Source organism: Mytilus edulis, chromosome 7, assembly GCF_963676685.1.
Source record: "Mytilus edulis chromosome 7, xbMytEdul2.2, whole genome shotgun sequence".
Taxonomy (NCBI): Eukaryota; Metazoa; Mollusca; class Bivalvia; order Mytilida; family Mytilidae; genus Mytilus; species Mytilus edulis.
In genome coordinates this window covers 42970611-42992571 of record NC_092350.1, presented here as the reverse complement: position 1 = coordinate 42992571, position 21961 = coordinate 42970611, and the positions used below count along the sequence as shown (strand labels likewise).

Sequence of the window (21961 nt, the reverse complement as noted above, 5' to 3'; positions counted from 1 at the left end):
TTAGGCTTTTTGTTAGAAATTTCGGATCATACTTATTATATGCACTATATATATGTTCTGTGTCGGATTGTTTTCCCTTTGACGATTTCGCCATTTCCATTTTCAATTTTAATAGAAATTATATATCTTATTTTGTAAAAACAGATAACATTCAGACGTCTTAGTATGAAGATCTTTAAGGGTAGACGAGATGTGTTATAATATATTTGTATTTTTTAATCATTTGATTGTGATATTTAATTTTTTTAATGGATCGTTTGACACGATTACGTGGTTATTTAAACTCACAATACCTTCTCATTAAGGGCATGCGATACAGTTTTGATCCTGTATTTACAGTTTGATGAAAATTTCCATATAGGCTAATTTTTGCCTGATTAAATCAAATATGTAATAAAAAATATACCTCCATGTGCTACTTTTTGAGTTAAATGAGGTCGAAATTTTGTATATTTGCTCAAAATTCGGATTTGTGGCCGTATTTTTCCTTTCGAAAGAAAGACATAACTTTTTGGTTTTAAAAGATAAACACAAATTGTTTTTTGTTAAATAATTTGTAATTTCTGTATTTTATAAGTATTCTAAAAATTTATGAATTTTTTATTCAGCAATAACTCATATTTATTAAATGGTCATGAATTGAAAAAAAAACGTCATTTTTTGCTGTACATTTTTAAAATTAAAAAAATTGCACTATTTACGTTTTCGTGAAAATTGGCACAGATAATCTTCTCGCGCAATCAAACCAAATGGCATTTTAAAAAAGAGGGGTCCATGAACACGTTTTCAAGTTAGATAAGTTTGAATGATAAAAAGCAGTTGAAAACTTAATCGTTTCCCGATAAATCGTAGTTTGACGTCGCGAAAATAACAATTTACGTTAGCAACGTCATTACCTCCCCTGTAACTGTATCGTATGCCCTTAAGAATAGGCGTTAATTTTTAAAAGGCATTAACACAATAGTTTAAGTTATAGATACAATGGATAAGCGATGATTCATAAAAAAAACAATGTTTGCAGTAGGTTCGGGCAATTATGAGGTTTAAACTATAAATAAAGGAAACAGTAGTATACCGCTGTTTAATAGTCATGAATCGATTAATGAAAACAAATCCGGGACACCACTTATGTATTGTTTTTGTTATGATAAATTCCGTTTAAGGTCAATTGTGAACTGTGTAACAAATTTGTCCTTTTTTTTTTACATCACTTTTTTATCTATTTATTTTCCATAGTCAGGTTCTAAAATATATCCAACATATCTCATGCTTTTATATATATATTTTTTGGATTTTTTTTTTATTAAGTCAAAGCAAGGAATTGCAATTCCTTGATAATTGGTATAAGGGATAAATCGAATTGACTTAATAAAAATATGCATTTAAAATTGCGGAAGGAATTAATACTGTTGTCATCGCAATTTTTGTTCTGTTCACAAGGAAAAGGTTGTTTAAATGCAATAGGTGTGCTAGAATGACCACAGTATAACTTCTACATGTGCGCCTGATAAATTCTTGTTTTAAACGAACCATTTGAGCACAACCAACCAAAGCAACAGCAAAGTATGAAGCTGATGTAATGTGTACAATAGATAAGTTCACAACTTAGCAAAATTGTTTGATATAAAAAGAAAAATATCTTCTATGTTTGTAAACGTTTGAGTCGGTTGTTATAGCAAAATACTCAAATTGAGACTGCTACGAGCATTAAATTAGGAGCCCATTGTAAAATGGATAATCAAATTAGTGATCGAATTGACCCAACCATCAGATCAATAGTAGGTAAACATAACTGATAAATAATAAATTTCGGCAAGATATTAACTTAACCATCACATCAACAGGCTTACTTAAGATAAATAAGATAGCAATGTGGATAAGATATGCACATGAACATGTATTTGATACACGAGGGTTAGAATGGGGCTTTCAGCTAGAATAGAAAATAAGATACTACAAATTTGAATAATGAGAAAAATGGACCAAAAACATAAAGAATAGAAAATAATGGGGTACTATGTTATAAAGAATAAAGAATATAGGGCAAATCAATTAAAGAACAGAGAAATGAATTATCCTCCATCCATACCCTCATACAAAATGGCGGAAAGTTGTCAGCGGTATAAAGACAAAGTAACGTTGATTACTGGAGGGTCGAGTGGGATCGGCAAAGGTTTATTAGAAGTATTCGGTAAGTCTACGTCGGGGGTAAACAAATCAATTATACATAGATCATGTGATACAGTAAAACAATAATTATACATGAATCATATGATATGTGTAAGATATAATTAGATGCACAAGTACCACATATATTTACTTACGTGTCAAACTTATCTTAAATACAATGTACATTTATTCAAAAAAATTCAAATTAATATTTTGTTTTTGGTAAACGAGAGATTTTCATTTAAATGCAGTCGATATTATACATTATACGTCTGATATATGTGAAGTATTATTTATGTAACAGTTATGTCGCTTTTCCTAGTGTATCTAACCAGTATAAAATTTCATATAATCTCATAGAATAAAATGTTGCACATTTACGAAATTCATTTGCGATAAATAAACTATAATAAAGCATAAAAACAGGAACATAAAATTCATTTTTCATTCAAAGTTAAGAACATTTAAAAAATGTAGTAAAACGCTTAAATAAGTTTTATGTTGTTTTAATCTTATTTATTTCGAATCTGATTCCTTGTCAGAATTTGGCTTTTCTTTATGTTCTCTTTAATTTGGTTTTGATTTTTAAATATCGCTTTATGTTTTGAGAAGAAAGACTTTTTGCACGTGCAATGTTTATAAGCATGTTCTTCATTTACACGTTATCGTCTAGAAGGCTTTTTTTTAGATTGGATGCCGCCAGTTACAACTACGACTAACGGAACTCATTACATGGTGGATCCAAAAGTCTATCTTAATTCGCTAAGGGTGGGGAGGTGGGGACTTTGATTGTTCCCTTGGCAAGCAAAGGTGCTCTTTATCCTACATTAAAAAATGAAACAAACGAATACTGTTCCTTGTCATGCAGTACAAGCTAATGTTGAATTTTTCACAAAATGTATTGATTTACGAGTTTGAGTTAATTTCATGTATCTAAGTGAACGAATATCGAAGGTACAATACAGAAATTGGACAAATATGCCATTGAAACATATTCCTGTGATAAAACAACACTAGCTTGTACATGTACTTCATTACATTTTAATCAAATTTAGTCGTCTCGTAGGCCTCCAGGTTTTTTGGAAAATTTAGTGTTCACCCCAAGAACCGGTTTGGCCACAACATAACACTTTCAAATGTATTTAAAATTTACACAGTGTGATTATGTTAAAATGAAGATAATTATGTTCATATAGTTTAGGACTTTATTCATTAGAGGTTGAAAAATACGCGCAAATTTTAGCTGTTTATGAAGTGTCCTTTATTTTAACTTTAGTGGAACCTTAATTAAGGATGATTAAGGATGATATGAATAATGTGCTGAAATTGGATGAAGGTGTAGTAAATATCAATGAGACTATAACAGGCATACCCAAGTCAAGTTCCCTGTAGTCCCAAACAATTTCCCTACTATAAACTCTAGATCCACTACTGATGCAATATCAGTTTTATTTTTCAATAATAATAGAAATAGAAATGTTATGTCTGCATGTATTTTTGTTATAAAGAACGAAAGTATTGAGAAATGTAAAATCATCCTATTAAATATTTAGCAGTTCAACCTTTAGAAGTAGTAAATAAGCAGCCTGGTGATTCTCATTCAAAGTTTGTGAAATGGATAAAACGGGAAAAAGCTGACAAAAAATCTTTGGACTCTTTTTTTAATTCAGTAACGAACATAGTTGATATACGTATTCAACATTTTAAAGAACATTTTACTATTAACAATAACCACAATAAACCTATTTCTCGTATCAAACATAATCTAAAAGAACTAGCCAAGGAATTTGTGTTTGTCCCGGCCGATAAAAGCTTCTAATAATATTATTATTGTTTGACGTAAATTTTACATTGAGGTTCTGAAAAAAAGAAAATACCAATTCACCAACATTTCAACTGACTCCATTTTCAGAAAAAGACATCTGTAACAAACATAAACTTTTAGCTACCGCTTTACAAGCAGAACCAAATACAATGAAAGTCCCAACTATGTATTGGCTTACGAAGCTACACAAAACACCTTACAAATATAGATTTATTTCGTCTTCAAGTCATTGTTCCACTTCTAAATTGTCTATTCTTCTTACTAGTACACTTGGTACAATCAAAAACCTGATAATAAATTGTTCAAATAAGGCCTTCGAAAATAGTGGAATTAATTACTTTTGGAGTGTCAAGAACTCGTTGGAAGTACTTGATAAATTGCATGCTTATATTGGTGATTTTGAATCTGTTCAAAGTTTTGATTTTTCTACCCTGTATACCACATTGCCTCACATTTTAATTAAGAAAAAATTCACACACCTAATTAAATGGGCATTTAAAAAGTCAGAATGTGAATATATATGTTCAAACTCTTTTAGGTCATTTTTTAGTAGCAATAAACAAAAAACTATGTCAATTGGACATGCTTTGATACTATATATGCCCTTGAATTTTTACTAGCTAACATTTGTGTTCGCTTTGGAGATTCCGTATATCGTCAGGTTATCGGAATTCCAATGGGGACTAACTGTGCACCACTTATTGCGGACCTGTTTTTGTATTGCTATGAGTTACAATTTATGACAAAAATCAGCAAAGACCCATCGAAACAACATCTGATAAACAAATTTAACAATACTTTTAGATATTTGGATGATATTTTGGCTCTCAATAATGACGACTTCAGTATGTATACTAAAGAAATTTATCCTGTTGAACTCACTTTAAATAAAGCTAATACTAACAATGACCACTGCCCTTTCCTCGATCTTGATATCTATATCACTAACGGAAAGCTTAATACTTATAGTCGCTTGAGCCGGGACGGCGAAAGCGAGAAAGGCAATCGAGTTGAGATGAACAATGATAATCTTTTTATCGCTATTTTACCTATGACGACGTTATCAATTTCATGTCAATTTCGCTAGCAACGCCACGTGCATGCTTAGTTTCTAGCGATAATTTTCCATCTCAAGCGAGTAGCATGATATGAAAATTATCACAAAAAAAGATCAAAGGAAAAATGCACAAAATAGCGATAATAAAATTTATGATAAAAGAGATGATTTTTCATTTCCTATCGTTAATTGTCCATTTTTAGATGGTGACGTTCCCTTGTCACCATCTTACGGTGTTTATATATCTCAACTTGTACGATTCGCTCGTGTATGTAACAACGTTTTAGATTTTAACGAGAGAAATTTATGTATTACTGAAAAATTATTACACCAGGGTCTTCGATATCACAAACTAGTCAAAACATTTACTAAATTTTATTATCGGTATATAAGGACATCATTCGTAAATATAGCTCAACATGCAGACTTCTTATACGTTCGATTATTTCACATCCAATTTTTTATGGAAATATTCTTTATGAAGCACAAAAATGTCAGCATTTACCTCAGAAACTAACAAAACCTTTAAATAGACTTATTAAGAAGGGATATAGTTACGATACTGTTGTCAGGTCATTAAAGTTTGCATATTTTGGCGTTAATATTGATTCACTTATAGGGTCTTTGCATCGGAACTAAACACATTTATTCAAAAACCAGTTGTTGGCATGACACGGGTTATGTTCTTCTCATATATGTTATGATGGTATGATACTAAACCCCTAACGGGAAGGATTGTGCCTGATATTCATATGATGAAATCATAATCTTTCAATCAGTTTAATTGAAGTCTGGAGCTGGCATGTCAGTTAACTGCTAGTAGTCTGTTGTTATTTATGTATTATTGTCATTTTATTTATTCTATTTGGTTTCATCTTCTGACATCAGACTCGGACTTCTCTTGAACTGAATTTTAAATGTGCGTATTGTTATGCGTTTACTTTTCAACATTGTCTAGAGGTATAGGGGGAGGGTTGAGATCTCATAAACATGATTAACCCCGCCGCATTTTCGCGCCTGTCCCAAGTCAGGAGCATCTGGCCTTTGTTAGTCTTGTATTATTTTAATTTTAGTTTCTTGTGTACAATTTGGAAATTAGTATGGCGTTCATTATCACTAAACTAGTCTATATTTGTTTAGGGGCCAGCTGAAGGACGTCTCCGGGTGCGGGAATTTCTCGCTACATTGAAGACCTGTTGGTGACTTCTGCTGTTGTTTTTTCTATGGTCGGGTTGTTGTCTCTTTGACACATTCCCCATTTCCATTCTCAATTTTATTTGAAATTTTTGTGCCTTGGTCAATGGGTCTTTAATTTATTTTCCTTCGTGCAGTTGGTGACTTGAAAAGGATAATTTTGAAAAATACCGCTGTATCTCCTAATGTCCAACGGGGGAAAATGACCACTCTAAGGTCATATTTAAGTTGAAGTAAATTTACATGTTTGTTATTGATGTGTCTTGTTGAATCTTTGTTTTAATTAGATATTTTGATATTTTTCTGAGATCTTGGATTTTATTGCTCTTATTGTGTTAGTGTCCATCCATAGCCTACTGCCTGTTGTTGGGTAGTTCTTGTTCCGATGAAGATCATGTGGATGTCTTTTTGTGCGTGGCGTGTTTGTGGTTAGGTTATATGCATTCGTGTCATTGTCCCATATCTGGGTTTTTTAAATATCCAGTTAATATGCATTTTTCTCATCATTACATCATAGATACCTCTTACGCTACATAGGGTCATTGGATATTATTTTTCACATGCAGTAAAGTATTTCTAAACAAATGATGAATTAAACCAAGAATGAATATGCAATCGGAGTTTCAAAGAGAGGTATACATGTAGTTATCATCAAATATAAATAGTCATTGATATCTGCAATAATGGTTAAATATTAAAATAACTGAAAATCAAAACATTATTTTTTTTATTCATATACCACAATAATTAGTATTGACTGCTTACTAGATTTTTTTTCTTTTACAGTTCGACATGGATCTAAAGTAGTATTTTGTTCTAATGACGGTAAGTCAAATAAATGTAAGCAATAGGTAACGAAAAATATTAATTCTGTTCATTTGTTGAAAACGTTTATCTAAATTCATTATGATATTTTGTTGTCGTAATATCATGTGTTTTGTATTTTCAAATATTGTCTAGTGCACATGCATTTATACATTTGTCGTCATTGACGTATAACACACATCCCCTTTTATTAAGATAAAAACTATACAATAATATATTGACGGTTTTACAAGTATATACTTTAAGCAGATAATATATATGTAGACTTCACATTGTTTCATTAAAATATAGTGTTTTATTGAGCCCATAATTTTATTAGAAAAACAAGGTAAAGCTGTTGAGAAGAAAATAAACGAGGCAGGTTATGGCGGCGAAGCAACATTTGTCTTTGCAGATGTTACTAAGGAATCAGACGTGAAGGTAGGTTCAACGGTTAATTTTATATTTTGAAATTGAATACACCAACGTCACTGGTTATTGTAAAAAGTAAAAAGACAAAAATAGAAAATGGAAAAATCAAAAGCTCAAACACATCTAACGAATGGAAAACAAAAGTCGTATTTCTTACTTGGTACGGGTATTTCCGTAACACTTTTTATCTGAGCAAAGTATTTAGACAGACGCAAAATTGATCACTGTTGAATTACACAATATACTTCAACTGTGCTCTTGTAAAATGTATTTATCCCATGATAATTTGTATTCTAAAGGCTTTGTTTATTTACTTTTTCAGCATTTGGTACAAGAAACAATAAACAAATATGGTTTACTGAACTGCGTCATCAACAATGCCGGATATCGTGAGTAACTTGTATATGCGTCTGTCTTAGTGGTTTTGTGGGGATTTCATGTTTTGTCTAGATGGGAGTGGTGTGTGGTTGATCTAGACCTTTCAAAATATTTGCTACCTTCATAAAAAAGTTTATTCGTCGTTAAATATAAGCTGAATTTCTATATTAAATGTGCGTACCGAGTCTTGGAAATTATCATCGATTGACAATTTGAAAGCGAAAATACAGGTTAAGTTCGATATAAAACCGGGTTTTTTTTATCATAAATATTTACATCTTTGTACTTGACAAGCATACGACATCTTATAATGATCTTATCAATTTAAAAACCCTTGTGCAAATATTGCTTTTTTTATATGTTAGTTTTATGATAAACACAAATAGAACAAATTGTGATACAAGTAAATAAATGTAGTATAGCATTGTTGTTAGTACTCTTGCTTTTCTTTCATTTTTTATGAAATATTTGCCACTGGACGTTAAGCAACCAACAATCAACATATTTCAGGTTGCTCCTTTAGAAATGAAATGAAAAAGTCTAATAATGTCACAGAATTCAAAATAAACAATTTCTACCTTTTTTTTAAAGACTGTGGTCAATCTGCAAAGAGCTTTGTCTTACGATACTTCATACACCAGAAATTAACCAAATTGCAAAAGAATTATTTTTTTATTCATCATCCATTAGATTAGAAAAAAAGATTTTGGGTAGAAATTTTGTCATTTATTCGTTTCGATGTATTAAAATATTATGTTCGCCAAACTTTCTCTACTTGTTTATTCGAAGAAGAATTCTATGGAAATATTATGTTCGCCTAACTTTCTCTTTTGGTTTATTCGAAGAAAAAGACGAATATGGATATGCTGCAATCAAAATTTGAGAATTCCGTTTTCGACTTAAGCATTTTAATTTTTTTTGTTGCAGATCCGCCATATCAAACAATAGATGATATAACCAAGGATGATTTTACCAAACTATTTGATTTAAATGTTGTTGGATATTTTCTGATCTCTAAGGTAAGTTTTGTGATTTTGCCTGCTTTATGATACAAACCAAAACAGATTGGGTTTTTTCCGGAGTAGCATTTTACTGCCGTCTTTTTCTAAATCTATACAATCTTACAACTAAAAACAAGCACAACCAGCTTGTTATCACAGTCTAAAGATGCTTCAACAATTAGTTTCTTATCAAATTAATATTTTTAATATAAATGAAGGATAACTTTAAGAGCATACAAACCAAACTCCATACAGCGTTATCGTTCGGGTTATACTTCTCTTTCTCTACAAAGAATCGTAGCCAGATATCACCAGTTTCGGAGTTTGTATACAAACATTACGACCTTAAAAGTCGCTCTTCACCAAAGGGCCCAGTGAGCTTTTCTCATCACTTTGCGTCCGTCGTCCGTTGTCCGTTGTCCGTCGTCGTCGTCGTCTGTTAACTTTTACAAAAATCTTCTTCTCTGAAACTACTGGCCAAATTTAACCAAATTTGGCCACAATCATCATTAGGGTATCTAGTTTAAAAATGTGTCCGGTGACCCGGCCAACCAACCAAGATGGCCGCCATGGCTTAAAATAGAACATAGGGGTAAAATGTAGATTTTGGATTATATCTCTGAAACCAAAGCATTTAGAGCAAATCTGACATGGGAGTAAAAATGTTTATCAGGTCAAGATCCTTTGAAACTATAAAGACAAATTTAACCAAACTTGTCCACAATCATCATTAGGGTATTTTGTTTTAAAAATGTGTCCGATGACCCTGCCCACAAACCAAGATGGCCGACATGGCTTAAAATAGTACATAGGGTAAAATGCAGTTTTTGGCTGATATTTCTGAAACCAAATCTTATAGGATAAAATTGTTTATTAGGTCAAGATCTATCTGCCGTGAAATTTTCAGACCAATCAGGCAACCCGTTGTTGGGTTGCTGCCCCTGAATTGGTAATTTAAAGAAAATTTGGCAGCTTTTGGTTATTATCTTGAATATTATTATAGATAGAGATAAACTGTAAACAGCAATAATGTACAGCAAAGTAAGACCTACAAATAAGTCAACATGGTCAAAATGGTCAATTGACCCATTAAGGAGTTATTGCCCTTTATAGTCAACATTTAACAATTTTCATAAATTTTACAAAATATTTTCCACTGTAACTACTGGGCCGAGTTCATTATAGATAGAGATAATTATGAGCAGCAAGAATGTTCAGTAAAATAAGATCTAAAAACACATCATCATCACCAAAACACAATTTAGTCATTAATCCATCTGTGTCCTTTGTTTAATATGCACAATGACCAAGGTGAGCGACACAGGCTCTTTAGAGCCTCCAGTTTCTTTATCTTTTGTTTTATGATAGGTTAACAGTCACGTGTACCCCTCTGTGTTATTATGCTAGTGACATAGTTAGCATCTAACAAACTTACATTGGATAATTTTAAGCTGTGTAACTCATTGTAGTATGCGTTACCACATCTACGTAAAACAGAAGGCAATATTATAAACATTGCAAGTATGGACGGTCATCATGCTGCTGGAGGATCAACTATTTATGTTGCCACGAAAGTGAGTAGATTTGAGGATTCTGGAGTAGTGACACGATAGAACATCTTAAAACTGAATACTTGTTGTTGTAATTTCATGGTGAGGTACAAGTGTTGACGGATTGCAGAGCAATCTCAGACTATAAGAAGACTTACTAAAGATTGCACAAAAGAAATTCCGTAATTCGAGTCATACAGGTTGAATTTGGAATCTTGCACGATATACACCGAAAGCTTTAGTTTCATAGATATTTATTTTTTTATTTTTCCTTTTCGAATTACTGTTAATCTTAAATTGTATCGTTTCCTATATATATATATATATATATCTTATAAGCCAAAATCATTCAATAAATAAATAATTTGAAAGATGCATTTGAATGGTTTTAAACTATTAATTTTTGAGGCCTTTTATAGATAGCATGCTGTTCGGTGTGAGCTTCGTGACTCCGTGTTTAAGATCGTATCTTTACCTATAATGGTTTACTTTTATAAATTTTGACTTGGATGGAGAGTTGTATCATTGGCACTTAAACCACTTCTTCCTTTATCTATATACGTATTTTTCTTATTCGTTTTTGTTTTGTTTATCTCTTGCTGTCGTGTTTTTGTGATGTCAATAGCATTTGCCATTGTGTTCCTGAAAGTGTATAAATAGTGGTATTGTATTTTCTTTGTGAAATATCGATAAAAGTGAATATTTGTTAACTCTTAAATCTTTTTTGTTGAAAGGGTGCTGTCCTAGCCATGACAAGAGCACTAGCCATTGACGAAGCGAAGTACAATGTAAGAGTAAACTCGTAAGTTATTATTTATGTCAGATAATTATTTGTTCGTTTTCTTGTACAAGTGTTCCCTTATCAAGACAACTTTCCCATTTATCAAGTTGGAAAAAAATGTACATATATCGGTATAGTATCTCTGCGTAACAGTATGATACAAAAACTCGAGTTTCTTTCTGTGCAATTTTCAAAATCAGCGATATTTAAGGTGTCATACCACCAATTAAAAGTCCCTATCTGTTCAACCAAATTTTGCAATTTTCACAGCTTTCTAAATATTTTACCTTAAGTTTAACTTCATAGAAACTAGGTATATCCTGAATTGTACAGGTGTCACCTTTCTGCATGCCAATTTTCAACATACATTCAAAATCATATAAGAAAGCAGAGAGCTTCAGAAAGGAGGTACCACTAAAAATAACCCCTGGTTTTCTGGAAATCTTAAATTAGTATACTATGGAGCGCATTAATCCTCAATTTTTCATGCAAACTCATAGACAGGTAAATTTTGGCTCAAAATGGTCTTAATATATTTCTCTTTCAACAAAACCTTCAATTCTGCAAATTTGTTAGTTAGTTTAGGTGAACAATGACATCAAATGCACTTTTTTTTGTCCGAGTAGGCCTACTTTCACATACGTTCTAAATTTGAGGGAGTAATTGGTGGTATGACACCTAAAGAGACAAAAAAGTTGATTAGAAATCTTTTATTTTGCTTTATTCTTAATCCTTAGTCAATTTGTAGTTAAAAACAGCCTATCTGAGCATTATGCGACTTATAATAAAAATTTCACAGCTCAATTTAAACTGACTGTAATGTATGACTTTGATAGAAAATACTTGAAAATTTCATTTTGGGCTACAGGAACATAAACTTTCAATATCAAGATCATTGTTTTACTGATTTTTTCTTGTTTGTTCTACTTCTCTAAAGACTTCCAACAATTTTTGCAATGAATTTAGTAAAAAATCCAAGGTATTGAAGTGTCAAGGAATATTGACCCCCCTTTTTTTCACTGGTGTCAGTAAAGTACTACAAATTGATCAACAGTGCAGTCATGGTCATTTAACTGTGTTTATTTACATCAGTTAATAAAATTTAAGATATAAACATTTCATTTGGAATAATAAATGGTGCTTTTGTGAGTTTCTGCAGTGCTTACATTAGGCTATGCTATCTGCCAAGTACATAGTATGACGCAATGCTATAAGGGGTAAAAATCAAATAATTTCATTAAATCTGCATGACAAAATTTTTTTGGGGGTAGTAAACAACTTATGTTTCAATGTTTAACACCGCAGAATAACTTTCTGTGCATTTATAATATTATTTAGGACATTTTTTATATAAAAGCATATTGTCAGGATGGGAAAAGCTAAAAATAGGACAAACTCAAGATTTAGGCTCTAAATTTGCAATATGTGACATTTTGCCCCCAAAAAGATTGAAATGTGGCTACTATTATCTCAAATGATCAGTTAAGACAAAAAAAAACAATTGTTTTCTGATTTTGATGTTTCACCGCATTTTGCTTAAAGGTGTCATACCACCAATTAAAAGTCCCTATCTGTTCAACCAAATTTTGCAATTTTCACAGCTTTCTAAATATTTTACCTTAAGTTTATTTTCATAGAAACTAGGTATATCCTGAATTGTACAGGTGTCACCTTTCTGCATGCCAATTTTCAACATACATTCAAAATCATATAAGAAAGCAGAGAGCTTCAGAAAGGAGGTACCACTAAAAATAACCCCTGGTTTTCTGGAAATCTTAAATTAGTATACTATGGAGCGCATTAATCCTCAATTTTTCATGCAAACTCATAGACAGGTAAATTTTGGCTCAAAATGGTCTTAATATATTTCTCTTTCAACAAAACCTTCAATTCTGCAAATTTGTTAGTTAGTTTAGGTGAACAATGACATCAAATGCACTTTTTTTTGTCCGAGTAGGCCTACTTTCACATACGTTCTAAATTTGAGGGAGTAATTGGTGGTATGACACCTAAAGAGACAAAAAAGTTGATTAGAAATCTTTTATTTTGCTTTATTCTTAATCCTTAGTCAATTTGTAGTTAAAAACAGCCTATCTGAGCATTATGCGACTTATAATAAAAATTTCACAGCTCAATTTAAACTGACTGTAATGTATGACTTTGATAGAAAATACTTGAAAATTTCATTTTGGGCTACAGGAACATAAACTTTCAATATCAAGATCATTGTTTTACTGATTTTTTCTTGTTTGTTCTACTTCTCTAAAGACTTCCAACAATTTTTGCAATGAATTTAGTAAAAAATCCAAGGTATTGAAGTGTCAAGGAATATTGACCCCCCTTTTTTTCACTGGTGTCAGTAAAGTACTACAAATTGATCAACAGTGCAGTCATGGTCATTTAACTGTGTTTATTTACATCAGTTAATAAAATTTAAGATATAAACATTTCATTTGGAATAATAAATGGTGCTTTTGTGAGTTTCTGCAGTGCTTACATTAGGCTATGCTATCTGCCAAGTACATAGTATGACGCAATGCTATAAGGGGTAAAAATCAAATAATTTCATTAAATCTGCATGACAAAATTTTTTTGGGGGTAGTAAACAACTTATGTTTCAATGTTTAACACCGCAGAATAACTTTCTGTGCATTTATAATATTATTTAGGACATTTTTTATATAAAAGCATATTGTCAGGATGGGAAAAGCTAAAAATAGGACAAACTCAAGATTTAGGCTCTAAATTTGCAATATGTGACATTTTGCCCCCAAAAAGATTGAAATGTGGCTACTATTATCTCAAATGATCAGTTAAGACAAAAAAAAACAATTGTTTTCTGATTTTGATGTTTCACCGCATTTTGCTTAAAGGTGTCATACCACCAATTAAAAGTCCCTATCTGTTCAACCAAATTTTGCAATTTTCACAGCTTTCTAAATATTTTACCTTAAGTTTATTTTCATAGAAACTAGGTATATCCTGAATTGTACAGGTGTCACCTTTCTGCATGCCAATTTTCAACATACATTCAAAATCATATAAGAAAGCAGAGAGCTTCCGAAAGGAGGTACCACTAAAAATAACCCCTGGTTTTCTGGAAATCTTAAATTAGTATACTATGGAGCGCATTAATCCTCAATTTTTCATGCAAACTCATAGACAGGTAAATTTTGGCTCAAAATGGTCTTAATATATTTCTCTTTCAACAAAACTTTCATTTCTGCAAATTTGTTAGTTAGTTTAGGTGAACAATGACATCAAATGCACTTTTTTTTGTCCGAGTAGGCCTACTTTCACATACGTTCTAAATTTGAGGGAGTAATTGGTGGTATGACACCTTAACATCGAAAAATTCATGCTGATTTGATAAACTAAACCTCCGTCAGTTTTTGAAGCAAACATCAATTAGAGGAATAGCAATGCCAAGAATATACACTCATTTTTTTCAAGTTTTTATTCAATGCAATTCTGATATCATGACTCAGTTCAAACTACTACATTTATGTTATTATTTCATAACTTATAAATTTCCATGGTTTCATTTTGTTTTTCAATGTTTGTTGTAGAATTTCACCAGGAGCAACAAGTTCTCCTCTCCTCTTAAAAATGGTCGATATATCTCCAGATCCTGAACAACAAATGCAGCGATACAAGGATGTTTCTGTATATATATTTTATACATTCTATATTTAATAAAATTGGAAAAGAAAATTTTAAATTCATGTAACACAAAAAGTGAAGTTCCAAAAGTTCACTTCGTCTTTCGGTTTTTTCTTATACATCAATTCAAAGCACAAATTGTATTTTCCTTGACTACATTGGATGACTTTTACAAATGAATCATCAATACCAAATTTTAAAATAATTTACTTGGAACAAGGTCAACTATACGATTTTGCATCAAATTATGAATCTGAAAACGGATAAGACGATAAATAAAGTTCATAAAAAATGAAAATAATGAACAACAAGAAAAAACATGAAAAAAATAATAAAAAGGTCATTGAAATGTTTTGGTAGATATAATAAAATTTGGTTCGTAAAATGTTTCCTCCTTCAAATTATTTTTCTTTATATGAAATAGGTCTTATGAAAACACCTCATATTTTTTGTCAGACTGTGTAGCCATTTATCTTGCAACTTGCAATGATATATTTTAAAGGTGCTTGGAAGGATTGGACAGCCTGAAGAGATGGGAATGACAGCTTTATATTTGTCTGCTGATGCCACTTTTTGTACTGGAATTGACATTCAAGTGTCCGGAGGAACACCATTGAACTATGCTGATAAAAATATGAGGAAGGATAAGACACTGTTTATTTAATTGTTTTGTTAGACAAACGATTAACGATTGATTGATAAGTCTAACGAGTTTTGCACTTTTAAGATAATGTAAAAGAAAAAAAAATATGAATGAATATATGATAAAATCATACGTTTTCTTCTACTTCATTTGAATTCGTACTATTTATAGTTGTATAATGTACTTGGTGTCAAGTATATAGTATAAGATTACAAATTCAATTTTTATCAAACGTGGACATATAACACTATAAGAAGTACAAAGGAATAAAAAGGAAAACAAATGTCTCTATTTATTTTATTTAAGGGACGACATCAAAAGTTCAATGAAGGATAAAAAAAACTTTTTTTATATAGTTTTTTTCACTGACCCCCTTACCCCCCTCTTAACTTAATTTGGGAAAAATTGATTGACCAATAAGGATATATATAAATTCGATGTCAATTAAACAAAACTTTCAGCAATTTTGACCCCCACCCCCAAACTATTTGAATTAAATTCTTTATCCTTCATTTATTTCAATTTTCTTGTTTTGTTTGTATTTTCTCATAATTCGTAGTAAACTATCTTGAATTTGAGTATTCAAAAATAAAAAAATCATCAGAAAAAACATACTTACATCAAATCAAAATGCTACTGCATTTTTTCTTTTCTTTCGGAAAACAATAATTATATAAAGTTTGAGTTATTTTGGGTTCGGGTTATACATACATAACTTTCCATTTGAGGACTTCTTTTAACCGTACTCTATTATTGTGTATCTGAAAGTTAACAAATCGAATTACTTCAAATAAAACTTTGTTTATGTTTAATAATATTCCTACACCTCTTTTCAAATGCATAATCAAACTTTCAAAAAATCAATTTGCTGTTTTGGGCAAAATGAATCTCTATGTATTATGATTTGATAAATTATTCTGATATACGCCAAATATATTGGTAAAGCGTTTTGATGTCGATATATTAATATATCGTGATGTGATGTGAATTTTAGCAAAGATTGATATGATGCACTTTTCGAAAATGTACCTACTGTGAAATAAATCAAGGGGAAATAACCCTACCTGTTTCTGCCATTTATTTATTTACTGATGCATTCTTTAAAGAAGTCATCATTTATTCTGTGTTTTCTCTAAAAACAACAACAGATGTATATGATGATCAATTCATTTCCGAGTCAATGAATATTCCCGCTTTTTTTCACATGTTAATATATGGAATCGCCTGTGGTCAAATTGTGTATTACTTCATTGATGAGATCAATCATGGTTTATTGACATATATTACACTGTTTATAGTCCTTTCAAAACATACATAACGAAATACTTGTGAAATGACAACGATTGTTGTTCTCAGGTGTCCACTCTGTGAAGAAAAAATAAAGGAAAATAAATGATGATAATGCTTAAAAGTAAATTTAATGTTGTTAATCACCTACTTAATCAATTTCTAATCGATCACTAATCGCTCGAATAAGGATCTGGTTTTACAGTGCACAGTTTGAGATAAATAAACATTATGAATTGCAACATAAATAAAAAATGAATAAGGTATCTAAAGTTGAATACAGTTCTTATAGATATAACCTATAATTTTCGTTTATTTTGTCAATAACATATGAATATATTTATAGCCTCTGTCACAAAACGATCTGTCTTATCAATAACTATTTAGAAAAATGTAAAAAATACAAATGATAGAGGATCGAAATGCCGTTTAATGATATAACATTTAGCATAGTATTTTCGTTTTCATGATGACTGTAGCATTCTCTTTAGAGAAGGGAGAAAAAGAGATAAAAATAAGGAATAAGGAATAGAGAAAATGTCCTTTAAATGTCAAGAATACATATTTAAGCCAGTGTAAAATGTTGTTTGGAAAATACTTCTTTAATGAAAGACGCCAGGGTAGATAACCGGGTAAAAGCCGGGTAAAACGAAGGTGGACGGTATACCAAATATTTTGATAAAAAAATATACATTTTATTTTCCACATACGTTACATTATTTAAAAAAAGATTTTTTTAAATAGAATTTCGTTTCACATTACTTAAAAGATTTTTTAATTGATACATTAATTGCCACACAGAATCAAAATACGCTGGATTCAATCAAGTTCAATGATAACCATCATGTTCTGATGAATAAATCTTGTAGGTGGTACTAAGAACATCGCAATTTCCCATAAAATCTGCGTCAAGAAGTCTAGTGACTAAACTGTCAAAATGATATCTATCCTGTTACTAACAAGGTAAACAAATGACAGTCATCATTCGGCCGTTATATAACGTGACACCTTCATTATATCAGCCAATCAAATGTCTTGTAATGAAATGACGCGTGCAAAATATAGTAAAAACGTAGTTTTAGCGTGCGTAATTGAGAAAAAAAATGTATATATAAAAAGGAAATTTCTTTGAGAATAAGACAACTGATAAAAGATTTTGGAACGATAACAGCAATGAAGACAAGAACTCTTTCATTCGTATTTGGAATTTTATTTCTATATTGCGCAAATGGTAAGTTAATATTTAAAGTTAATTCATATCACGTTAGTTATAAATTAATCATTAGAACTCTAAAAATAATTTTAATAAGTAATTTAAGGTACTAAAATAACATTAATTTTATGTATTTGTTGCGCTTTTCTGGATATGCCTTCAACAGGAACGTTCATGCCTTCAAAATAGACAAGCAAGTTCATTATGATATATATTCACTCTAAAATACAGATGCGCTGTCATGTTTTGTAATTGTGACCTCGTAGCTCTTAATTGGTACGATAAAAGTCAATTTTATAATACAACAAAATGCAACATCTTGAAAAGGGAACGTACTGCTGTACTTGTTAACTTGTTTTAATTTGTTGACCAATTTGACCCTTTAATGTTGATCTCCATATATCTCTCTTTATTCACATGAAATATAAAATTTTATATCAAAAACTTTTATTTCATTTATTTTTCATTTCAATTTTAGGTCATAGATATCACAGCTACCGCAGATATGGGAGGCACCACGTGAAACATCGACCTATTAAACCGGAAGGGTCGTTACTTCCGGTAAATCCTCCTGTAAATATATGTCCACCGCTTGTTTGTCCATTGATTGATATTCCAAATGAATGTCGAAAGGAAATATATACTAATGTGTATGGAGTACTTTGCAGAGGATGTGACAAAAATATATGCGTAAATAATAAAATAGTTCCAGACATTACAAAAATTCAACCGGACAATGGACCAAGTAGAGGTGACATTCCAAAAGTTCCAAAGTTTGTAAATCAAATGACTGGTACACTTACCGGAAATTGGCTCGATGCAAATCTTAATCCAAAGCCTGTTTATATACCAAATAATCAATTCCAAAACAATAACAACATTCCATTGCAAAACAATGTTCCAGTCTGGCAAAATAATTTGAACACGCAGTGGACAAATAATGGGCCCCTCAATCCACAATGGCAAAATAATGTTCCAACAAATATCCAATGGCAAGACAATGTACCAATCAACTCTCAATGGCAAAATTCTATACCAATGAACAACCAGTGGCAAAACAATGGCGCTGTTAATGGTTTATGGCAAAATAATGGAGCTGGCAACAACCTATTGCAAAATAATGGAGCTGGCAACAGTCTACTTCAAAATAATGCAGCTGACAACAGTCTATGGCAAAACACTGGAGCAGTAAATACACAATGGCAAAATACTCTGCCGATTGGTCAATTGCAGAACACACTGCCGATCAATCAAAACAACATGCAATTTCCTGTTAATAATCAATGGCAAAGTGCCCCTGTTTTTAGACAGCAACCTAACACACTTACTGTACTGGGAACTTTAGCACAAGGTGGGCCGTCTCAAAACACTCCATTTGTACGTGGATCTTTCCAATCACCAAATCAAGCTATCCCACAATTCAATCAGAACCCGTCAGGTAGTTCTTTGCCGGTTTTCAGAAACAATCAACAGATAGGGACACCGATATCTGGTCTACCTATTCAACTTACAGGAAAAGACGTGAAATCGGTCCCGATTCGAAAAGAAAGTGATCAAAATGGGAAAATAGTTGAATCAGCTCCTGTTCTCATAAAAACTAGCGAAAATCTTGGATTCACCAATCCACTATATAATGAATTACCGTTCGTTCAAACTATCGACAGTCTAAATAGTAAAGTATATGATGCGAATGCACCCGAAGCTTTAAACGCCAATGCTGTAAATTCAGTTCTCGGCGTGTAACCTATGAATCTTACCAAAAATGTTAAAGTAGTGCTTAGTTCTTACAGAAATCCAGAATTTTCAAAATATCGACAGTGAGCCATATTTAATGTAAATATTTTCTATTGTTTTATAATAAAATTAATTAAAATTTGAATGTCTATGTTTTCTTTTTGTTGTTGTTTCCAATATACATTTTTTGTGGGGGTGTGGTTCGTATTTAAAAAAAAGTTTACAGGAAAAGTCGCATTTCATTCTTTTGACACCTCCCCACCCTTTTTCCCCAAAGCAAAAAAAAAACCATTCGTACGGACCTGTGTAGGAAGATTTTAAAGGATTCAACCTTTCACAATTTGTTTTTACCAATGAATGTATGATAATGTATTAGTTAAAAATGAAGACTGGCGACAGATTTTCTCATTGACTAATGTCAACTTTTATAACTTGATATTTATGAAGCCGGTCAAGCACATGATTTATACTTTTCATGCATACTATATTAAGAACATTGAATATCATACATATATACACTGCTGTCACATTCCATGATATGCCACACACATTTCACTGAACAAAATATGTTTTTTCTAAAAAAACAATAACTTCAATTAGGCCCAATATGTATCTATTAACTTGTGGGGTCATGTGTTTTTATAAAGTGGAGCAGTCGTAGAGATTACTCTAAGAACATGCATTTTGAATACAAGAATATTTAAAAAACACAATTTCACTTTCGGTAAAATATGTCCTTGAATTTCAACCTTATAAAAAATTATTTAAATGTAAAACATTACATACAAAAACTATAGACCGTGCAACAAGACCACCCACCAAATTTTCGTGAGTCATATCATGTGCTCTGGAAGGGTAGGCATATCATGCTTCACACGAGCACCCGTCTAAATAAAAGACTAAGCAACGAAGAACCCCCACAAAAAATTCTTGAGTTATATCATGTGTTCTGGAAGGGTAGGCATATCATGCTTCACACGAGCACCCGTCTAAATAAAAGACTAAGCAACGAAGAACCCCCACAAAAAATTCTTGAGTTATATCATGTGTTCTGGAAGGGTAGGCATATCATGCTTCACACGAGCACCCGTCTAAATAAAAGACTAAGCAACGAAGAACCCCCACAAAAAATTCTTGAGTTATATCATGTGTTCTGGAAGGGTAAGCATATCCTGCTTCACACGAGCACCCGTCTAAATAAAAGACTAAGCAACAAGAAGCCCTACCAAATATTCGTTAGTTATATCAGGTGCTCTGGAAAGGTAAAAATATCCTGCTTCACACGTAGCACCCGTCGTGGTACGTGTGTTCAGTACAAACTCGTCGTCAAGTTTCATTCGGTGATGTCACTAATTATGTTATGTACTAGCATACAGAACAGTTTCAGCCGATTGCATTTAGTGTGTAGGCAAAGGTTATATCTTTGGTTAGCTTTCTTGCTAGCTAAACCGTGAAGTCATTATTATGTTAAGTAAACTACCCTCCTTTCGAAGTAGCCTAGTCCTACAGACAGATAGATAGGTTATCTGTCGGACTAGTCTACTCTTAAGGGAGGGTAGTTTACCTAACCTAATAATGACTTCACGTTTTAGCTAGAGCATGCAAGCTAAACAAAGATATAATAACCTTAACCTACACCCACAATGCAATCGGCTGTAATACTCTTAAACACATCTGACAAGGTCACATTTACTTTCAGTTGTTCTCAATGTTAATGTCTTGTTAATTTGGGACTATGCATACAACTATTATACAGTTTTTCTCTTCTTTTCGATACTTTATTGATGAATACCAATCATCCATTTATAAGTTATTATTTGTATGTTTTGCTTATTAGGCAAACGTAACACCTTGTCGTTACATACACAGGTCAATGTATTACATGTATGAATCACAATGAAGATTGAAAAGTAACATCGGCTTGTAGTTATCTGCAACAATACAATTAATTATTGATAAAAAAAACATATTATTGCAAAAGATAATCTTATCTGCATCAATGTTTTTTTAGTTTACATTTATTTATTTTTCTATTTCGCTGTAACCGTTGCATACATTTTTTTCTGTTTTTGTTAAAGGCGTTTTACAATTCTTGGAATTGCTAAACAACACATTACATGAATAAGCCCGGGTGCTGAAGTATAGCATGGACGAGAATGAGTGGTGACCCCATAAGGACGCATTTCAGGCGCAGACGGATTTCTCCAAAGGGCTGATCGTTTAAATACAT

At 31.7% G+C, this 21961-nt stretch overlaps 2 protein-coding genes across 2 annotated transcripts; both read left to right on the top strand.

The window, feature by feature from the left end:
- The first annotated feature begins 1992 nt into the window (after positions 1-1992).
- Positions 1993-15892, top strand: LOC139481529 (L-fucose dehydrogenase-like). The gene is made up of 9 exons (XM_071264922.1): positions 1993-2191; positions 7032-7070; positions 7390-7490; positions 7804-7870; positions 8787-8878; positions 10330-10434; positions 11145-11212; positions 14761-14857; positions 15357-15892. Exons 1-9 carry the CDS (start codon positions 2008-2010, stop codon positions 15516-15518), a joined length of 915 nt encoding a protein of 304 aa, XP_071121023.1. The 5' UTR covers positions 1993-2007; the 3' UTR covers positions 15519-15892.
- Positions 15893-17897: 2005 nt separating this feature from the next.
- Positions 17898-19876, top strand: LOC139481528 (homeobox protein 4-like). Its single transcript, XM_071264921.1, has 2 exons — positions 17898-18015; positions 18476-19876. Exons 1-2 carry the CDS (start codon positions 17958-17960, stop codon positions 19738-19740), a joined length of 1323 nt encoding a protein of 440 aa, XP_071121022.1. The 5' UTR covers positions 17898-17957; the 3' UTR covers positions 19741-19876.
- The last annotated feature ends 2085 nt before the right edge of the window (positions 19877-21961 follow it).